The 19,493-nt window shown below is 39.1% G+C and overlaps 1 protein-coding gene across 1 annotated transcript in view; it reads left to right on the top strand.

Moving 5' to 3' along the window:
• Nucleotides 1-18,950, top strand: part of LOC119905130 (probable phospholipid-transporting ATPase IIA) — a 33,173-nt gene extending 14,223 nt beyond the window's left edge. Inside the window, exons 15-28 of the mRNA XM_038721867.1 lie at nucleotides 3,311-3,472; nucleotides 4,068-4,160; nucleotides 4,293-4,376; nucleotides 5,256-5,426; nucleotides 6,423-6,521; nucleotides 8,068-8,157; nucleotides 8,430-8,574; nucleotides 9,277-9,341; nucleotides 10,784-10,939; nucleotides 13,353-13,417; nucleotides 13,666-13,774; nucleotides 13,867-13,924; nucleotides 15,718-15,921; nucleotides 17,070-18,950. Coding sequence (XP_038577795.1) covers nucleotides 3,311-3,472; nucleotides 4,068-4,160; nucleotides 4,293-4,376; nucleotides 5,256-5,426; nucleotides 6,423-6,521; nucleotides 8,068-8,157; nucleotides 8,430-8,574; nucleotides 9,277-9,341; nucleotides 10,784-10,939; nucleotides 13,353-13,417; nucleotides 13,666-13,774; nucleotides 13,867-13,924; nucleotides 15,718-15,921; nucleotides 17,070-17,206 — 1,638 coding nt within the window. The 3' untranslated portion in view covers nucleotides 17,207-18,950. The remainder of the gene's footprint in view (nucleotides 1-3,310; nucleotides 3,473-4,067; nucleotides 4,161-4,292; nucleotides 4,377-5,255; nucleotides 5,427-6,422; nucleotides 6,522-8,067; nucleotides 8,158-8,429; nucleotides 8,575-9,276; nucleotides 9,342-10,783; nucleotides 10,940-13,352; nucleotides 13,418-13,665; nucleotides 13,775-13,866; nucleotides 13,925-15,717; nucleotides 15,922-17,069) is intronic.
• Nucleotides 18,951-19,493: the final 543 nt, after the last annotated feature.

The following is a 19,493-nucleotide window of genomic DNA, read 5'->3' as shown; positions in this document are numbered from 1 at the left end:
GATGGCTAGCCACACAGAACAAAATACTGTACATGTTCCTCCAGTTTTAGCGACATCTTGTTATTTTTGTCAACAGAAGGGTTAAATGTTCCTTGTAGTAGAAATTCTGTTCTTGAAAACCCACAGGGTATGTGATGATATGAAAATTTAATTATTCCAATTATCTTGGCTTGAATTTGAACAAAAGACTATTTATTTTTTTAATCCAATAATGTATCATAAAGAACTTCAGTTATTTAAAGCCCCCCCCCCCAGTCCAAAATAATCTTTGCTTATTGTTACTTCACTTGGATATTTGAGCTTGTTATCTGTTTTGTCAAAAACCCATACCAACCACACACAAATTACTAATCGCAGCAGAGTATTTTTATATGTCTTAAGACATGTCTGATAGGGGATAATTTTATCAAGTAAAATCTAATTATCATATAACCTTTAATTTCAGAGAATCCTTTATTGTTGTAGATGTTTCAAAAAATGTTTTTATATATTGAACTGAGAAAAAGTTCTCTGTGCTCTCTGTAATTACTAAATATGACAGCAAGAAGTATGTGACATTGTGAGAAACTCAGCATACAATTACTGGAGTGCAGGTCATGCTACTCGAATAGTCCTAATAATAAACTTTATATGTTGGTAGAACCTTTCAAATGCAACAAGAAATTCAACAACAGTTGAACATCAGGGAATTCAAATAAAAAAAAATGTTACAGAGGAAAATAAAGTAAATTTAAATAAAAAAAGTTGAGATGGGCTCACTGGATTTATACATTAGAAACATTTTTAACAAACAATACATTTTTTGCATTTGTGTGGAATCATACATGTTTCCCACATTTATTATATCAACAGCTGCAGCATATCCATCAAATGATATACATAAATAGACACAAAAATACATATAGTCCTGTTAGCTAACTGAATCCAGAATGGGCACCAGAACCAGAGCAGGGCGACCAGGCAATGGATCCGGACTCGAATGCCTCCCACTGATAATGGCCAGACCAGAATTAAACACAGCCCCTGAGACCAACGGAGGCCAATTTGACGACAGGGAATACATCACCATGGTGATTTACAGCTGGTCCAGTCTCTATGGACCAGCTGACTCTGACTCCGGAATGACGAAGACACGGCGGGTTCAGGTGGCAGAGCGAGAGGGAGGTCGGAGGTCAGAGATCCAGCGACAGCATGTAAAGCCAGAATATTTTCACTTCTAACTCTATGAATTAAGGGTTTATTTCGACCAAACCACAGTTGGTGATAACTGGAATAGTGGAAAGACTGTTTTTTTTGATGAGTTAGTTCAGTAAAAGAGAAAGTTGAATTCACAAAGTGTGCGTTTGTATTTTTCTATTTAATAAGAAAAATAGGTGTAAGGACATTTTGTGAGTTTATTTTGTTTATTTATTAAACTCTAAAAGCTAAGAGAGCTTGTGTAACATAGCGAACTCATCGCACACACACATCTCCCAGCTGAAACTACGGGGGGAGACCTGAGATATACTATCGGACTATCACCACATGAGGCGCAAGTGGTATTACAACACAGGACGGGCCGGGGCTAGGTGGTCAGCATGCTTACTTCAGTAGATGTCTCTGCATCATAATATATATACGTCTATAACATAATGTTAGTTCATTTTTTTTTTAAATCACATCCACATCCATTCAAGGACAATCACAGAAGGCCTGACAGGAGAACAGACTTCCGATCTCAACATAGAGAGTTTGTCAGCAAATGCCATTATCTGTGTCTTCACTGCTTAAAGGGGAACATTCACAAGCCAAATGTCCTTGATCAGTATGAATTCTTTGAACATCAGGAAGAGGGCTGCGGAATTCGACTTGATCCATTTCCTGCAGTGTAAATACGGATTTCCTTAATGTGTTCCCCAGCCCATTGCGTTTATCCCCTTTTGAATTTCCTCTTTGATAGCATATTTTAATAGAGCGCAGTACATCTGTTGTGATTAAAGAAGTGTGGTTTATATTGTGGGAAGGAAATTGAGCTGTTTTATTCCTTAAGGTCACACTGGATAAAAATTTCAACTGTTTTCTTTGAGTTGTTGAGCCTGTTGGTCTGTTGTATCAGTTTGATACAATCTAGAGTAAGATTCAGTTTGCTTTCAGGAAGTCTAAATATAGATTTGGTTTTGGCTGTGAGCACAGTGGACACAATGTCAGTAGCTGTTGAGTGCATGTTTATTTGGTTTGGTACTAATGCAGTCAAAACTGACATTTTGCTGCATGTCACTTTTTATAGTTTTCTACATGCAAATGAAAATAGGTAGATATTTTGCTCATATATTAATGTCAGAATCATCTTATGCATAAGTAATAATAAAAAAAGGATGACTTATATTATGTGTGATTCACTGATGTCAGCCATGTGGTGGTTCTGAGTCAAGCCAATTGGATATAGCATTATTCAGTCAAGGAATCTGCAGCCAACCCAGATGCTGCTGTTACAAGGTGGTGCTGTTACGACTGACACCAGATCCAAGAATGCCTCCCCACTGACTATTTCTAGACTGTGACTAAGCACAATCTTCATATTTCCCAACCTGGATGACAAACATTACGGCAGTCAGAGCTTTTCTGACGTTAAAGTGCTTCTGGCCAGGCATTGTCAGACTACATGGTCATGTATTTCCAAAATAAGTAATTTTGGAACCATAAAATCTGTGGTTATTTAAATTAGCAGGGACGTGGCCATCTTCTTTTTTCTTTTCTCTCATCTGTGTCCATTTGGCCGCTATGCTATTAGACCTGTCAGAAGATGGATGAACACTTGGGTATGTAATTTGGCTTCTGGTCTGGAAGTTATTGGGCAATGTCATCTCCCCCTTTTTTCCTCCCCACAGAGACCCACAAACACACAAGTTAACATTGTATTAATGGATGTTGTCTGTTGTGTCCTTCAAAAACGATCGAGCAAAAATAATATTTTCAGTTCAGAAATGGACATCTCCCTAGTTTATCCATCAATAGTCTTGAGTGCTGAAAATGCTTGAGCTATTGATTAAGGCTGTGCTCTCTGACATCCTACTCAGTCCAAAGTGCCCTACACTGTTTTCTTTGTGATTCGAGTAATGGAACATCATATTGACATAATTGCTTTACCATGAGAATAATAAAAACCCAAAGCAGTGGTCACTTTTTTCTGTTCTTGTGTGTACCTAGAAACTATTTAGGATTTCTTATTTGGAAAAAAACATTTTTGAAAACAATTTTTAGCTATATAACAATATTCGTTTATATATTTAAATGACCACCCACTGAAGCCTTTACAATGTGGTGTTCATAGGTGTCGCTGGTGCAGTGGACTGAGAGTGTTGGTCTGACACTTGTGGGTAGAGACCAGTCCTCCATGCAGCTGCGGACCCCTACTGGCCAAATACTGAACTTCACCATCCTGCAGATATTCCCCTTCACTTATGAGAGCAAAAGGATGGGCATCATAGTGCGAGTGAGTACCAAGATCATTTTATTTAATTGATTAATACACTCTTCTGTCAGTTAAATTGCATTAGCTGTTGTACATTTTCCTTTTTCATGTGCTTCAAAGAAATTTAACTGATTTCCTAGTTTGCCCTATTGCTTAAATAGGAAAGACTTTCTGTCACAGGTCAGTTCTTGTTGCTAGGGTGAGATTGGGACTTGACACTGACTTTAACAAGACAAACAAAAGACAAACAGATGACTATTACAGCATATTATCTGAGAAAAACCTCACCTTTAATAACCTCTGACTAAGTCTGATGACTAACTTTATTTTTTTTGGCTGGGCTATAGTTATACTCAGGAAGCCTGGGATTCTGAAAGTGGACTACCTCATGATAATATTTTCAAATGCTTTTTGAAACCCCCTGTGAATACCAAAATAAGTTATGCATTTCTAGGCAACACAAAATCATAAAATGGTGTACGTGCACCTTGGCTCACGTGGGTATGGACTGGAAATCCCTTCAGAGCAAAACATACTCTGGTATTTGATGTAAGAAGAAGTTTTTATATCCGGTTTATGTCTCATGCTGTATAAACTGGAAATAATTGTTCCCTAGGATGAATCTACAGGAGAGATCACTTTCTACATGAAGGGTGCTGATGTTGTGATGGCAGGCATCGTCCAGTATAATGACTGGCTGGAAGAGGAGGTAGATTTCCTTCGTTTTTTACAAGACATGATGAAGATGTAACATCAGTGATTTTATTCCTGTTATAAATAACTCACAGATTAATAGACTTTGTAACCTGCTGAATCCAGATTTGCTGACTGTGTTTTCTAGTGCGGAAACATGGCGAGGGAAGGCCTGAGGGTCCTTGTGGTCACCAAGAAGTCCCTGACAGAGGAGCAGTATCAAGATTTTGAGGTAAGTACCGTCTCCAGACCATAGACCAGACACTACTTACACAAAACTTATACATTTAGTTTGTCTGGCTTATGATAAATAAGCTATTTTATATGTGGTAAACCACAGAATCATCAACAGACATCTCAAAGTGCACTCAAAGTATCAAACACACAAATGCAGAATTATATTTTGTGCAGACATGTTCAGTATTTCTAAATGTCAAAGTGTGTTGGGTAATTAGAGGATCCAGTCCATATACCCCACCCTCCCACGCACACACCCAGGCCCCACTCATTGTTTGAGCAGGGCAGGGCTGTCTCCCCTCAGTCTTCAGCCCCAGGCCCATTACTGTGTATAATGGTGTGAGCAGAGCTGGTGGGCAGCAGTGAGTCACCAACTGAGTCACACACAGAGTTTGTGTTCCTGTATGAGTCACACTCAGATTGTTTTTGCTTTATCTGTCTCACAAATTGCCCTGGAGATGGAATGTTGTAGAGGGGCGTGAACCAATTGATCATGTCTGTTTTGTATTTGCATCTTTCTAAAAATAGTAGCTTTAGGGCTGCTTGTGAGAAAATACCTGGATGTTTTTGTTTAAACTGAAACTCTGATATATTGTATAGAAGTGTCATGTTATTCATGCTGCACATAGTTTAATCTCTGTGTAGGTCGCACAGATTCTGCTCATGTATGCACACTGTGTGAGGCATCCCTTTTGGTAGTTTTTTTATACTTTTCCCTCTGCGTTTGTCATGACTTTCACAGCAGGTGGCCACATTGATATTTTTTCCTTCTATCCCTGGCTATCTTCCTTCTTCAGTCTTGCAACGATTCTACCTTATTTATACTAATTTAATCTCCCGCTCAAAATATTCCCATCCCTGTCCTGCTCCCCAGGCACGGTACGTCCAGGCCAAGCTCAGCGTCCATGATCGCTCTCTGAAGGTGGCCACAGTGATTGAGAGTCTAGAGATGGAGATGGAGCTGCTGTGTCTGACTGGGGTGGAGGACCAGCTCCAGACTGATGTCAGGCCCACCCTGGAGATCCTCCGCAATGCAGGCATCAAGGTGTGGGGGGCAGATGGCCTCATAGCTCACAGTAGCAACAAACTAAGAAAACAGAACATAGAAACAAGACAAGTACATATGTTTTTCATATCTACCTACATTAACAAGATCCATCCAACTGCCTCTTTTTAATTTTAAAAACCAAGGCTATGGCGAATTTGAATCAATTATATATATATATGTGTGTTCACCCAAAATCCAAAAAATAATGTCACTTGCAGTGGCATCTCTCAACTCCAGTGGGATCTGAAGATAGTTTTATTTGTGTAGGTTTTGAGGTATCTGTCTCTCAGATTTCTGCCTCCACCCCAGTACAGTGGAGGTGAAATGGAATTTAATTTAATTTAAAAAATGTAAATTTACTTGTGAAATCTTTCAGAAAAAGGGATGAACAAGATGAACCACAGAACATGCTGCCAACAGTTTCATAGGGACTACTTTTTCTGTAGAAAGTAGTTCCAATTTGACAGTGTGTGAGTAACAAGAATATTGTTTCTGGAAAGACATGTTACTGCTAATGTTTTTAAATATTTATTCTATGGTGTGAGCAGCAGAAATTAAATTCCATACATCTCTCGTATCAACCATTTAAATGACCTTCTATAAGCAACATCCTAAACAACATAAAGAATTAGTCTGAAACAGAATTTTGATACTGTGATACCAATCTATGTGATGACTTGTTTGTCTTCTGTTTGAAGCTCAAGTACTAGAATAAAGTAAACCATGTTTGATCATAAGATAAGTTCACAAACTGTGGCTCCCAGACAGAGCAGTTAAAGGTTGCTTGATTAAATCAGTGATTAGAGTCTCTGATCCTGGGAATTTTGCTATTGTTAACTGATTTAACACAAAGATTACGGAAACATTTAGTTTCATGTAGTTACAAGTTCGAGTAGAATTTCTCTTCAAACGTCAGTGCATCTCATAAATCCAAAAATGATCTTTGCTACATGTTACTCTTTGGTGTGTGTGTGTGTGTGTGTTTGTGTGTAGGTTTGGATGCTAACAGGAGACAAGCTTGAAACAGCCACGTGCACCGCTAAGAATGCCCATCTGATCACCCGCAACCAGGACATCCATATCTTCAGACCCGTAAGTGCAGGACAAGGACCTTTTCCTTGTATATGCATATGAAGTGGGTAATAGTTGATTTTAGTCACTCAGGGTTCATCCCAGTTCAATGCAGCGCTGACAGTTTCCTGACTCCATCGACCCACGGGCATCCATCCTCTGTGCGACCAAGGCCCATTAGCTGGTGGTCATAGAGCCCTACACAACTACGCATGCAGCCCAAGCCAGCATGCACAGCTGAATAAATCACCTCCCACCAGTGAAAGCATCCAAGCCACTGTCAAAGAGAACAAACAGGCCTTCGCTCAAACAGAGAGGAGAAACCAGCTGAACCACTCCCAGAGGGAACATACAGAGGGCTCACTTCCTAATTTGTTTTGCAGGTTTCAGGCGCTCTCGCTGCTTTGATAGTCCCCCTCTGCCTTCCCCTCTGGAGTCGTGCCAGAGCAGAAGGAGCGCTTGCCATATAGGAAGGTTACAACTTGCGTATAACTGTGGTTACTGGAAGAGAATAACAATGGTTGGCAGGGCTTGAAAACCTCTGTCCCAGTGGACATGGGAGTGCTGACTGGGCCTGCAACACATACATCTGGATTAGTTTCCTGGTGGCCAGCAATGGGCCGATCTGGATTGACGTATGAATAGTCAGCGGTTGAAGGATATTCATTCCAGAGCATAACTCTTGTTGACGGATTAACACCATGCCTTGTCAGTGCTGCATTTTTGGAGACTTTTTAAGTCTATATTTGACCCAACACAGTTGTTAGGAATCTCAGTTGCTTTTAAAGTACGGTATATTTTCCCTTTCCCATTCAGATTTTGGTACCGCTTTACTTTACTTTTACTGTCTCCAGTCTGCATTTGAAAGCACTACATAAACATTTAAAAAATGGTGCATAACACAAATAGAGCTGCAACAATGAATCAATTAGTTTTGAAATGAAGTTTTGTATGTGCTGATTTCAGCTTGTTAAATGTGAATATTTTTATAACTCCTCTATGACAGTAAACAGAATATCTTTAAGAAATTTGAGGATATTATTTTGGACATTTTTTATAATTTTCAGATGATTATATCAGAATATATTTTAATAAAATCCTGTCATTTTAAATAATATTTTCAGGCAGATTGTAACAAAAACCAAGAGAATTTGTTGTTAAAGTTTTTTGTTTTACCCATTAGAATATTTTTTTCCTGATGTAGTGCATAAAAAGTTTGTTGTGTTAAACATTGTTTAGATTATTGTATTCATGATTGTGCCTTTGTTTAAGGCATATGGATAATGTGATCTGCTTTGTTAAGCGTCTCGCGTAACAGCCAGAAGTTCATTGCGTTTTTGTTATTTCAGTCGTATCATCCAGCCTTATCAGTTGGTTATTTTGTTGGATGGGTGTTTAGAAGGTATTTGGTTGCTCTAACGTTTGTAGTCATTGCAGCTGCAGGGAAATCAGTTGCCATTCTTAAGAACTACCGGTCTGATAACAATCAGGATGCAAAGGCTGACAGATTGTCATTCTTGATCATTGCATATGCGTACATTTATAAATGTGGTTGCCATTTCCGTAGGTGACAACACGAGGGGAAGCTCACCTGGAGCTCAACGCTTTCAGGAGAAAACACGACTGCGCGTTGGTGATTTCGGGGGACTCGCTTGAGGTAAACTCTTGTGTGCATCTTTGTGTGTCTAACCCTCCTCCCACTGACTTGTCTCTCCTTATGAAACTCTGACATGTTCTCTGTGTGATGCAAGATAATATCACTGCCACTGAAACATTTCTGGAAGTGGTATCTGTGGTTAGAGTCACTTTCTAAACTGCAGTGGGAGTTAAACTGTAAGTTAAATTGAGATGTTAAAGATTCACAGTTGAGAGCAGCTATATGCGGGGGCCTAAGTTGCTTACCTGTCTGTTTTGGTCGGTTTCTTGCAGGTTTGTCTGAAATACTATGAGTATGAGTTTATGGAGCTTGCATGTCAGTGTCCCGCTGTGGTTTGCTGCCGATGTACCCCCACTCAGAAGGCTCAGATAGTCCGGCTGCTGCAAGAACGCACAGGCAAACTCACCTGCGCTGTAGGTGAGTTGAAAATAGCAACTGTCCAACAGCCTTTTCATGGGAGGATTCAAACTTTACAGCTTGCAGCTTGATTTTTCTATTCAAATGTTTTACTGTGGTTTTTTAACATTTAACAACTTCTTCTTTCCCTTTTTCACATCTTCCTCAAAATATATATATCTGTTTCAGCAGCAAACCTCACTTATTAATCCCACCACCACTTCCAGTATGAGCACTGGTAAAATTCCGCAATTAAGTAGAGCTGATTTAAATGTGCATTAAAGCTAATAAACTACTTATCACTTGATGATGGTGAAGACAGACACATAGGGCTGGATGATTATTCATTATTCTTTTTATTTTATACATGTGAAGAGTTTTGTAATGTATAACAGTGGAACACAGCTCACTCAATTGAACAACATTCAATCTAGACAATGATTTTATTGTGTTATTGGAAAGATATTTTTTTAGTAATATTGTATTTTTCTATGAATTTCAGCCGTATCAGCCAGTTTATCTCACCCTTATCTGGCAAGTTCCAGACAGACATGTAATTTTCCTTTATTTTTGTTGTAGTTCTGATCTCTTAATCGGACCAAATTGAGGGAGTGTCTTGTGAAATACACACACACAAACACACACGATACTCTCACTAACAATTTGTATTGGTGAGTCACTGGTGTGAATCCTGACACCTCCATGGCTTTTGTTTTCTCTTAGGGGATGGAGGAAACGATGTCAGCATGATCCAGGAAGCTGACTGTGGCGTGGGAGTGGAGGGAAAAGTAAGACTCTATCCATCTCATCGCCTCACATTGACGTGCTGCTCTCACAGATTTTCTGCTTTGTGTTTCCTGTCAAGATCTCTCACATTCAGAGACATGTAGAGAGACGTGCACACAGATGATTCCTCTTTATGAGGGTCTATTGTCTGAGTAGAGGAAACAAAGATGACAGGATGCTTTTGTGCTTGAGTAAAAGTAAGAGTCTCTCATCAGCCCTTCTTCTCTCATGGTTCACTCTGTGAATTCCCTGTCTGGATGGCTAGTTTGCTCAGACATGGACCTCATACAAGTGTCAGCAATAATACTGCTTGGAGAAATGTTTAAACTTTTTGGGAAATTTGCCTTTTCTCTTTCTTGCTAGGAGTTAGTTTGGAGGAGATGATCATTACAACTTGAATGTCCTTTAGATATGTCAAGTCAGGACATATAGCCTAATTTGCTTCAAGGGGCTTTACAATCTTTACAGTATATGACACCATTTGTCCTTAGACCATGGCAGCTGAAGCTTGAGCAAACAACCAGTTAGCTTAGCTTAGCAAAAAGACTGAAAAAGCTTGCCTGGCTCTGACCAAGGGTAACAAAATCTGCCTGCTAGTACCTCCAGAGTTTACTAATTAACATATTATATAATGTCTGTGTAATCCATCCACAATTTTTTTGGCTGGGAGCAGTAAACTAGTGATGTGTCCGCTGGTTATCTTGCAGCCTCATGGTGACAACAAGACCCCAGGAAGTCTGTGCTCCCCCCCAAGAAATAATCTGGCACATAACCCCCAATTTTCTTTTTTACAGAAAATACAAGAGTGATAATAGCATCATGATGAAAATCTGGAGAGTTCATATACATTTTGTAATGGACTTGTTATTAGAGGTGAAGAGGATTAGAGGATCAGCAACAAATTCAATAATTGAATCTTATTAAGTCATTTTTATAGCAAAAACTTGCTAGTTCTTAAATGTGAATATTTTCTGATTTTGTAATTCTCCTGTGACAGTAAACTAAATTTCTTTGAGTTTTGGACTGTTGATTGGACAAAACAAGCAATCAGACTATATCAACTTGGGCCTTGGGAAATTGTGATGGGCATGTTTTACAATTTATTGACATTGTACAGACCAAACAATTAATCAAATAATTGAGAATAATCAATAAAAGAATAATTTGTTGCAGCCGTACCGGTTATTATGGATTAATATGGCACATTAAAATTTTTATTTCCAATTATTATCATAAAAATCTGCAGCTTGCAATGCCGCATGTATTAATGTCATGTTTGCAGGGAGTATTTGTCCACTTTCAGTCTGCTTTTTGTATTTCCAAATAACCAGGCTAAATATTTGTCACCAAACGATCAATTCATAATGAGCACTGCCTGCTTTTCAGGTCAGCAAAGACTTCTTGATGCTTGTCCTCAATACCCTCTATGATTTGTGTTTGTCAGGAAGGAAAGCAGGCCTCATTGGCTGCCGACTTCTCAGTGACTCAGTTCAAACATTTAGGTCGTCTCCTCATGGTCCATGGTCGGAACAGCTACAAAAGGTCTGCAGCCCTCAGCCAGTTTGTCATCCACAGGAGCCTGTGCATCAGCACCATGCAGGTAGAGTACAACATTAACACGGTGCCATTTAGGTCTGTGTTCATCAGCCGTGTTGAAACTACTTTATACCTTTTGAAATATTTTACATTTGCTTTGGATCATTTTTCACAACAGAGTTTCAATTTGCAAAACTTTGACCACAAAAGTCTGTTCTCATTTTTTCCTCACATAAACAAATAAGGTAATACATCACACACTAAGGTAATCAAAGTATCAAACAGTTAATACATACATTTTAATTACTGTTGCATTTTAGAATCGCAAATATTTTTGTCAAATGCAGTCTGCAGTGGTGATTTCCTCATGATTATAAAATAGAAATTAGAAGAATAAATACAATTTATGCAGAAGTGAGGAATGATTTAAAGTTAGAATTTTTCATTTTTAAATATGCTATATTACTGTAAATATACATATTATATTATTAGGTACACCTTGCTAGTGCTGTGTTGGACCCCCTTTTGCCATTCGAACTGCCTTAATTCTTCATGGCGTACTTTCAACAAGGTGTTGGAAACTTTCCTCAGAGACTTTGGTCCATATTGACATGATAGCATCACGCACTTCCATCAGATTTGTTGGCTACACATCCATAATGCGAGTCTCCCGTTCCACCACATCCCAAAGGTGCTCTATTGGATTGAGATCTGGTGACTGTGGAAGTCATTGGAGTACAGTGACTCATTGTTATGTTCAAGAAACCAGTTTGAGATGATGTGAGCTTTGTGACATGGTGCATTATCCTGCAGAAGATGGGTACATTGTGGTACATTGTGTACTTTCGTGTGGTTTACGCCAAATTCTGACCCTACCATCTGAATGTTGCAGCTGAAATCGAGACTCATCCGACCAGGCAACGTATTTCTAATATTGTGTTGTCCAATTTTGATGAGCCTGGGCGAAATTGTAGCCTCAGTTTCCTGGTCTTCTGCTGCTGTAGCCCATCGGCTTCAATTCAGAGATGATATTCTGCATACCTTGGTTATAACGAGTGGTTATTTGAGTTACTGTTGCCTTTCTGTCATCTCAAACCAGTCTGCCCATTCTCCTCTGACATCAAGACATTTTCATCCACACAACCGCCGCTCACTGGATATTTTTTTCTTTTTCGGACAATTCTCTGTAAACCCTAGAGATGGTTGTGACTGAAAAGTAGATCATCAGTTTCTGATATATTCAGACCAGCCCGTCTGGCACCAACAACCATGCCACTTTCAAAGTCACTTAAATCCCCTTTCTTCCCAATTCTGATGCTCGGTTTGAACTTTAGCAAGTTATCTTGACCACGTCTACATGCCTAAATGCAGTGAGTTGCTGCCATGTTTTTTGGCTGATTAGCTATTTGTGTTAACAACCAGTTGAACAGTTATATCTAATAAAGTGGCCAGTGAGTGTAAAAACAGATGTAAAATATTCAAAGTTAGACTTTAGACTTAATAGTAAACCCCACATTCATACAAGACTAAGTAATGACTGAGATTTTGCTTCACTGCATCACTTTGCTTTTTTGTGTTTAGTATCAACCATAAAGTTTGTTTTTTATTCAAGACACCAAACCTTAGATATTTTGATCACTTGTAAGTTTAATCATCTAAAATACAGTAAGCTACAGTAATGCTGGAAATCATGTAACATTAAACCACAATTCACACTGCTGTAACTGACACTCGATGCATCGGAACATTTTGATAGGATTCGAAAGGAAAGAAATTGCAGGGTTTTTTTGTTTTTTCCTTTCCACTCAAATTTCTGTGCTGTCCTTGCAGAGTTGGTACATTGAAACATTGAGCAAAGCAATCATAAAATACTGAAATATGTCTAAAAAAGAATGTTTCCCATCCCAACTTTGGACAGGACAACACCTAAAATCTAAATGTGAGGAGCAAATGATTGGTGCAGGGCAGGGGCGGTCATGGAAGGGTGGGGTGAATGATGACTCAGAGGAGTGGGCTACTTGTGCCCTTCTCAGCATCCCCCCGCACCACCACACACACTCAACACCATCCCCAGTCCAACCTCAGCCCCTGCCACGGAGGGACAGCCCGTGACTCACTGCATCATGGACTTTGGGGTTTTAGGGAGGCCCTCCTCCACATGCCTCACATTAACACCAACCACAGCCACAGCTGTGACCTGTCTGGTTTGGGACTGCCTGGATGGCAGGCTAACTAGTTGCTCAATATTGGCAACATCCATATGTTGAAGACGCATGCTAGAATTAGTCAGTGAAGTTTGATTTTCTCCGGCAGTTGCGCCACGGCAGAATGAGGATTATTGCTGTGTTGCATTTTAGCAATTGATGCTCCGGGTTTTATTCCATTATCATCTGTGATTCCATTTGATTATTAATATGAAAAGAAGAATAAATGATGGCTCACTGACCTTCCTGGGTCTTCTTTTTCTATTTCCATAGGCGGTCTTCTCCTCTGTTTTCTATTTTGCTTCAGTCCCACTCTACCAAGGATTCCTGATTATTGGGTGAGATACAAACTCTGAATGGCGATGACTTATCAAGAGAGCATTTGGCTGCCTTGTTTCCCTGGCATTTCCTCTGTGTTAAAGCACTGTTGAAATGTGAGAAGGGGAAAATATGAAAGTATTGACTTCTGGACTGATGCATTTCACTGCTGAATCAAACACTGACATGTGTGAAATGTCTTGTCCATTTGCTATTTTATCGGGAGCATATTCCCCTCACTGAGGTGACATGAATTTCTCTGTTTCAGCTACTCCACTATCTACACCATGTTCCCAGTCTTCTCCCTGGTGTTGGACAAAGATGTCAAGTCCGAGGTTGCAATGTTATACCCAGAATTGTACAAAGATCTCTTGAAGGTATGTTTACGCTGACTGTTACTTTGCAGCCAAATATGATATTCAGTACCACGTATGAAACTGCGAATATGATGTCTTCTTTCTTTCCACAGGGTCGACCACTATCTTTCAAGACATTTCTAATATGGGTCTTAATAAGTATCTATCAAGGTAAGGAATAGTTTAAACAAACTGCTGTTAATCATAGTCCATAAATGCTGCTGTAGGAAGAGAGATACTTATAATAACCTAAATAAAAAAACAACAGTACACATAAACTGTGCTGTATGGTCAACATACAGTGAAAAACATTGTTTTATACACAGTAGATAGTCATTATTTTGGAGCATTCAAACAGTACAGACATTTCTGTCTAGTCGTTTTGCAGATGTATAAGGCACCAGATCAGACAACAGGATAAAGGCTAACAAATCAAATCCTGACTAAAATAAAAGAAGTTATCTTGCGTTGTTTCGTGACATGTTACTGCTGAACAGCCCACACAATTTCTTCTTAATTTGTAGTGGTGTTTATTTCTGTGTGCAGCCTTTGTCAAAAAGCCTGAGGTAACTTTCCGACACGGTCCATTTACAGTGAAAAGGCATTTACAGGAGCATCATAAGCTACGCCCCGAAACCTTTTTATATTTCAGTCAAACCATGAATGTTCCATGTTACTACTGATCTTAAGCTACTGTATTTATAAAATTTCGAAGTAATGAGGGCTGGTTTCCACACCACTGCTCTGTATCACTTTACTCACAGTTTCCTCTACTGTACCTTCTCTTTGTATGCTCGAGGTGATGAAATGATTTCAGGTACAAAATTGTTTCTGTGACAGGTAGAAGATTTTTTTAAAGAAACTTCAATATGATAAAATAAACTTGAACTTTATTTGTTTTACTCCTCTGTGTATCTTTCACTAGCTATCTTGTTTCCTTTCTATTTTTTTGGTGTTGGCAAACAATTAATGATTTATTTATTCCAGGTCCCCCCCCCCCCCCCCCTCCAAGCAACAATTCCCACTTTCCTCATGCTTAGACCTATATCATCATGAGCTGGGCATGTCCATGTGTGTCCAGGGATTGGTCCGAGGTGTGTGTGTGTGTTTGTTTAACATCAGTGAAGCAATTGAGAGGACCATGTGACTACATAATTTACTTAAAAACACTGGTAGCTTAATACACTGAGCAGCAACCTTTTCAGCTACCTACCTAGCTGCAGTAAACTTTTATCAAACTACTGCACGTAATGTTAATCATCCATATACTGTACTGCATACTGCTGTAGCATCACTATATAAACTCATGTTGCAGCAACTAACAAAGTTAGCTAGCTATGATAAAAGGTGATGAAAGTAGCTAGCTGAAAAGGCTCTTGCTCACTGCTTCAGTAGCTACAAGTGTTTTCGGGTACGCTAGCTAGCAACACAGTCCTCTCATTTACTCTAGTCCAGTGGTTGTCAAACTAGCGGGGCATAGAGCCACTTCAGGGAGGTCGTGGATGTTTAGCAGACCTAAAATTGCATTAATATGATTCATGTGGTGACATAAACAAACAAAAGTGGTCTGATGCTAGCAAGGCTATTTTGCTGAATCTTGTTTATTTCCATCGCCATTATTGTTAATGATTGATACAAATTAAATCCAATTGTGCTGGGGTGTGGGGGCATCCACTTTTTTTTGGCTTCTGAAGGAGGGTGTGACAGAAAAAGTTTGAGAACCACTAATCTAGTTTGTGTTCACCACTCATGTTAGACCCAATCCTTGGACCAATCTCTGCTATGGACATGCCCACCCCATTATCATAACAGCATGAGGAAAATTGGAATATGTAGTTCTGATCCTGTGGGATAATATTTCAGTCACTCTTTGATAAATCTTTTTCACACTAAAGATTGACTGTAATGCCAAGTAAATGTTGCTGTTTATTCTTGAGAAGTGTTGGTCTCTTTTATCTCCACAGGGAGCATCATCATGTACGGGGCATTGCTGCTCTTCGAGTCAGAGTTCGTCCATATCGTTGCCATTTCCTTCACCTCTCTTATCCTGACTGAGCTGCTGATGGTGGCCCTGACCATACAGACATGGCACTGGCTCATGATAGTCGGCGAAATCCTTAGCCTGGCCTGTTATGTTGCCTCACTCGTCTTCCTGCACGAGTTCATAGGTGAGTGAACACAAACGCACATACACATACACCCATGTTTCACCCACAGAGAAGGTGACGCGGAGCCTATGACAGTGTATTTCATTGAGACAAGAAAACAAATGCAGTCTGCGTTCATTTCACCGCACCCTGATTGATGTTGTTGTGCTTTTGCTGACCTTGAAATAGTACGTCAGCATTCAGCAGTAAGAGGGACTTGCTTATTCATATTATGCCTCTGGTGTACAATAAGCTGTGGTATGCTGGATATGAGGAAGGTTAAAGGTGAGAAATTGTCCTGGTGTGGACGAGGCTCAGGCATACCGTAGTATCAAAGAGGAAATACCAACAGTCCTGTTTCCTGAGGACTGCCAAGGTTCATGTGTTTATCATAGTAAAGATAGAAACAGATTAAAAGCTGTTAAGAAGTCTGAAGTATAAACTTTTATACCAGAATTAAGATTGTATTGTTAGTGTTTATGTTATTATGTTACAGCCTGCATGTTGCCAGACTGTTGGACATTTATTTACTTGAGCTTGCAAAAAAATAAGCCAATTTTAGTTGTGCCTTTTAAGACTTGTGACATATACAATACTCTAACCGAGAGCCTTCCGAGCCATTATTTTCAGCTTTATGTGGGGTGTGGAGTTCCATTTTCAGCCTACAAACTCGACCACTGAGGGTCATGACTGGCATGTGGTCATGTGTACCCTTTTGGGACACTTTTCTTGCCTCTTGAAGTCGGTCTGGAATAGATTTTAAAGGCTATTCTTCTGTTGTGCAGTTTGCACATTTTATTGAACATTTTCCAAGGAAATTTGTTTGAAACTGTAATAGGTTTATTTTCTATCTCCTGCATACAAGGACTGATATGGTTCCACCTCAGAAAGATTTTGTCAGTGGGGAGTCAGTTATTGTATTGTAGTTTGGATCATCAACAGTTAAAGCAGTTGTCAGACTGGTTTATACCAAATAACACAACAAAGCCAGTACCATTACCAACATTTTACATGACTTGATTATTTAACAAGAAATTAGTTGAGCTATAGTTATGATAAAACTGACTACTGTTGAAAAATTACATGAAGGAATTACTTTTGCCACACTTAGGAATATATGTCTGTGTCCTGCAACCTCATTCTGACTGATGATTCTTCATCTATGCCAGACGTATACTTCATCACCACAGTATCATTCCTGTGGAAGGTGACTGTCATCACGCTGGTGAGCTGTCTGCCCCTTTACATCCTCAAGTACCTTCGCAGACGCTTCTCCCCTCCCAGCTACTCCAAGTTGACCTCTTAAAGACTAAGACGAGCATCCAGCTTCATTTACTGCAGGAAGACGGAAAGACATCCTCCTGTCTTCATCCAGCAGAGCCTGCGCTTGGACCGGAGAATTATACATGGATTCATTCCCTTTAATTTCTTGAAGTTTGACTTAAAAATGTGACATTTGTCATGGACAGGCTGTTTGCTGAGAGGGAGAGTTTGTATTAAAAAGCAGTGTTACTTGCTACACGTGTTTGATGCAAAGACTAACTGATGATTTCCCTATGTTGAGAACAACTGCAGTGAGTCGTAGGTTGAGTTAGTTAAACTGATTTATTTGTTGTCAGCTATCCTCAGAATTATGAATATCAAGACTTCCTGAACAGAAATGTACATATGTAATGTAATAACGCGCTGCTATTTAGACTATATGTAACACAATAAGGCACAAAATCAGTTCAGTAAATTATGCAGGTCCAGTTTGTATTAGGATGTCAAAAATCACAACAAGGAAAGTATCTGGGAAAGTTGGATATCTCTCACTTAGTTCTGTAGATGTGTCACTTGGGCTGGAAACAAATTTTCTCTAATTTCCAGTTCCATCCGAAATAGTAAAGCCGTTTTTATTGTTAGACACTGAAATTGACGCAGCATTGTCACTCAGGACTTGATTCACACTCTCCTTAAACATTGATTTCTAAATGGAGTTTGAGAATTATATGGTAAAAAAAAAAGTTTACTGGCTAGACTTTGCATAAAACACACGTCTGCAAGTTTGTGTATTTGTTTATGCGTCACCACGATGCTACTGCCCGACACGGCGGAGGTGGTGTGGTTGTTTATTTTAGCATGACCTGTGGTGTCTGATGTTAAATCTGTCTTTGTTTCTTTGTATGGACCCAGAGTTGTTAGTGTTTGTGGAGCGCGGTCAAAACAGCCACAAAGGAGTGTTGGTTATTTGCAGCCGAAACCTTCCGCCGGGGCTCCGAACAGTCTGTGTGTCCGCAGGGGAATGTGGAGCCTCTTATGTGGCTGCTCGGCACGCCAGCACCGGCCACGCTTCAGCATTGCATGATGACTCACTGTAACAGTGACCTAAAGCCATAACTGAAAATACCCCGGTGACCGGTGTCCAGCTGCCCCCTTTCATGTCGTCTAATCCAGGGACCCCTCACTTCTACTAACTTCCATAGTTCAGCTGTAAAAGAAAAAAGGGATGAAATCACCTCTCCTCAGTCAAACACAATGTGAATATTGTCAATAAGTATTACCACTGCACATTGAGAGAAAAAACTGATATGATACTACACTCCTCGTATTTCATTTCACTAGTGGTATGATGGGGGAGAAATAAATAATCAGCAACTAACATTTCAACACACATTATTTCAAATCAATTCAAAATATTATTTCAATTAAGTTGTAAAAAAAAAACTTTTCTCATGTGACTTGATGAATCTTAATGTGTCGTTAAGGGTGCCATAATCATTTCAAAAATATGTTAAAATAATACTTTTAATCCCCATAGAATTCAACAAGCTGTTTTGCACATAATTTTGTTTTTTACAACTGATTATTATATTTTTATGTTGTAATAGAATTGCAAAAGATAAATTTGCTTTCGATGATTTGGTTGCTTGTAAATAACCCATTTTTTTTATTTATTAACATGTTTTATTTAATGGTGTCGATTGCACTCAAATGAGCAGAACAAAAAAGGGAGAATTGTGTTGATGTCAATGTTGTGATGATGATTAATAAATCTCATGTTTTCCTTTCTTGTGCCATTGTTTTTTAAATGTGATTATTGCAATAATTTGGAGAGGTTTCATAAGGATAAGGCTGGCTGTTATTTTATATTTTTCTTATTGTCAGCAAATATGAGGAAAACCCCAAATGTGTTATTCTGTGTCTTAATACATTCTGATTTTCCTCCCTTATTTTTAGCACTCAGCCCCAAGCCTGTTCAGTAAAGAAGAACATATTTAAGAGCAGTTTACAAACATCAGTTAAGGCTCAGAAATTTCCTGAGGCAGCTGGGCACAGTAGTTTCTAACACAACTACTGAGAAAAGATTATATTGTGCATTTGTTGGGGACTACTTTCAGCTGTGGATTAATACACTTTTTCTGCTTAAGTGAATATTGATGATGAAGAAAAGTAAGTAAAAAAGATAACAGATTTTTGTGAAAGAAACAAACTGTTATTCTTTTCTTTTCCCAGTGCACCCCTCATAACTGAATTTGGGCTGAAACAATTTGTATGGAAAAACAATTATGGTTGTGTTCAACTTCAGTCCAGTTTCTGATGAGGTGTCAGAT

This window comes from Micropterus salmoides, unplaced genomic scaffold (assembly GCF_014851395.1).
Source record: "Micropterus salmoides isolate LMB-PRFRI ecotype aquatic unplaced genomic scaffold, ASM1485139v1 Ms_hic_scaffold_16, whole genome shotgun sequence".
NCBI lineage: Eukaryota > Metazoa > Chordata > Actinopteri > Centrarchiformes > Centrarchidae > Micropterus > Micropterus salmoides.
This window is presented reverse-complemented; position numbering and strand designations above follow the sequence as displayed.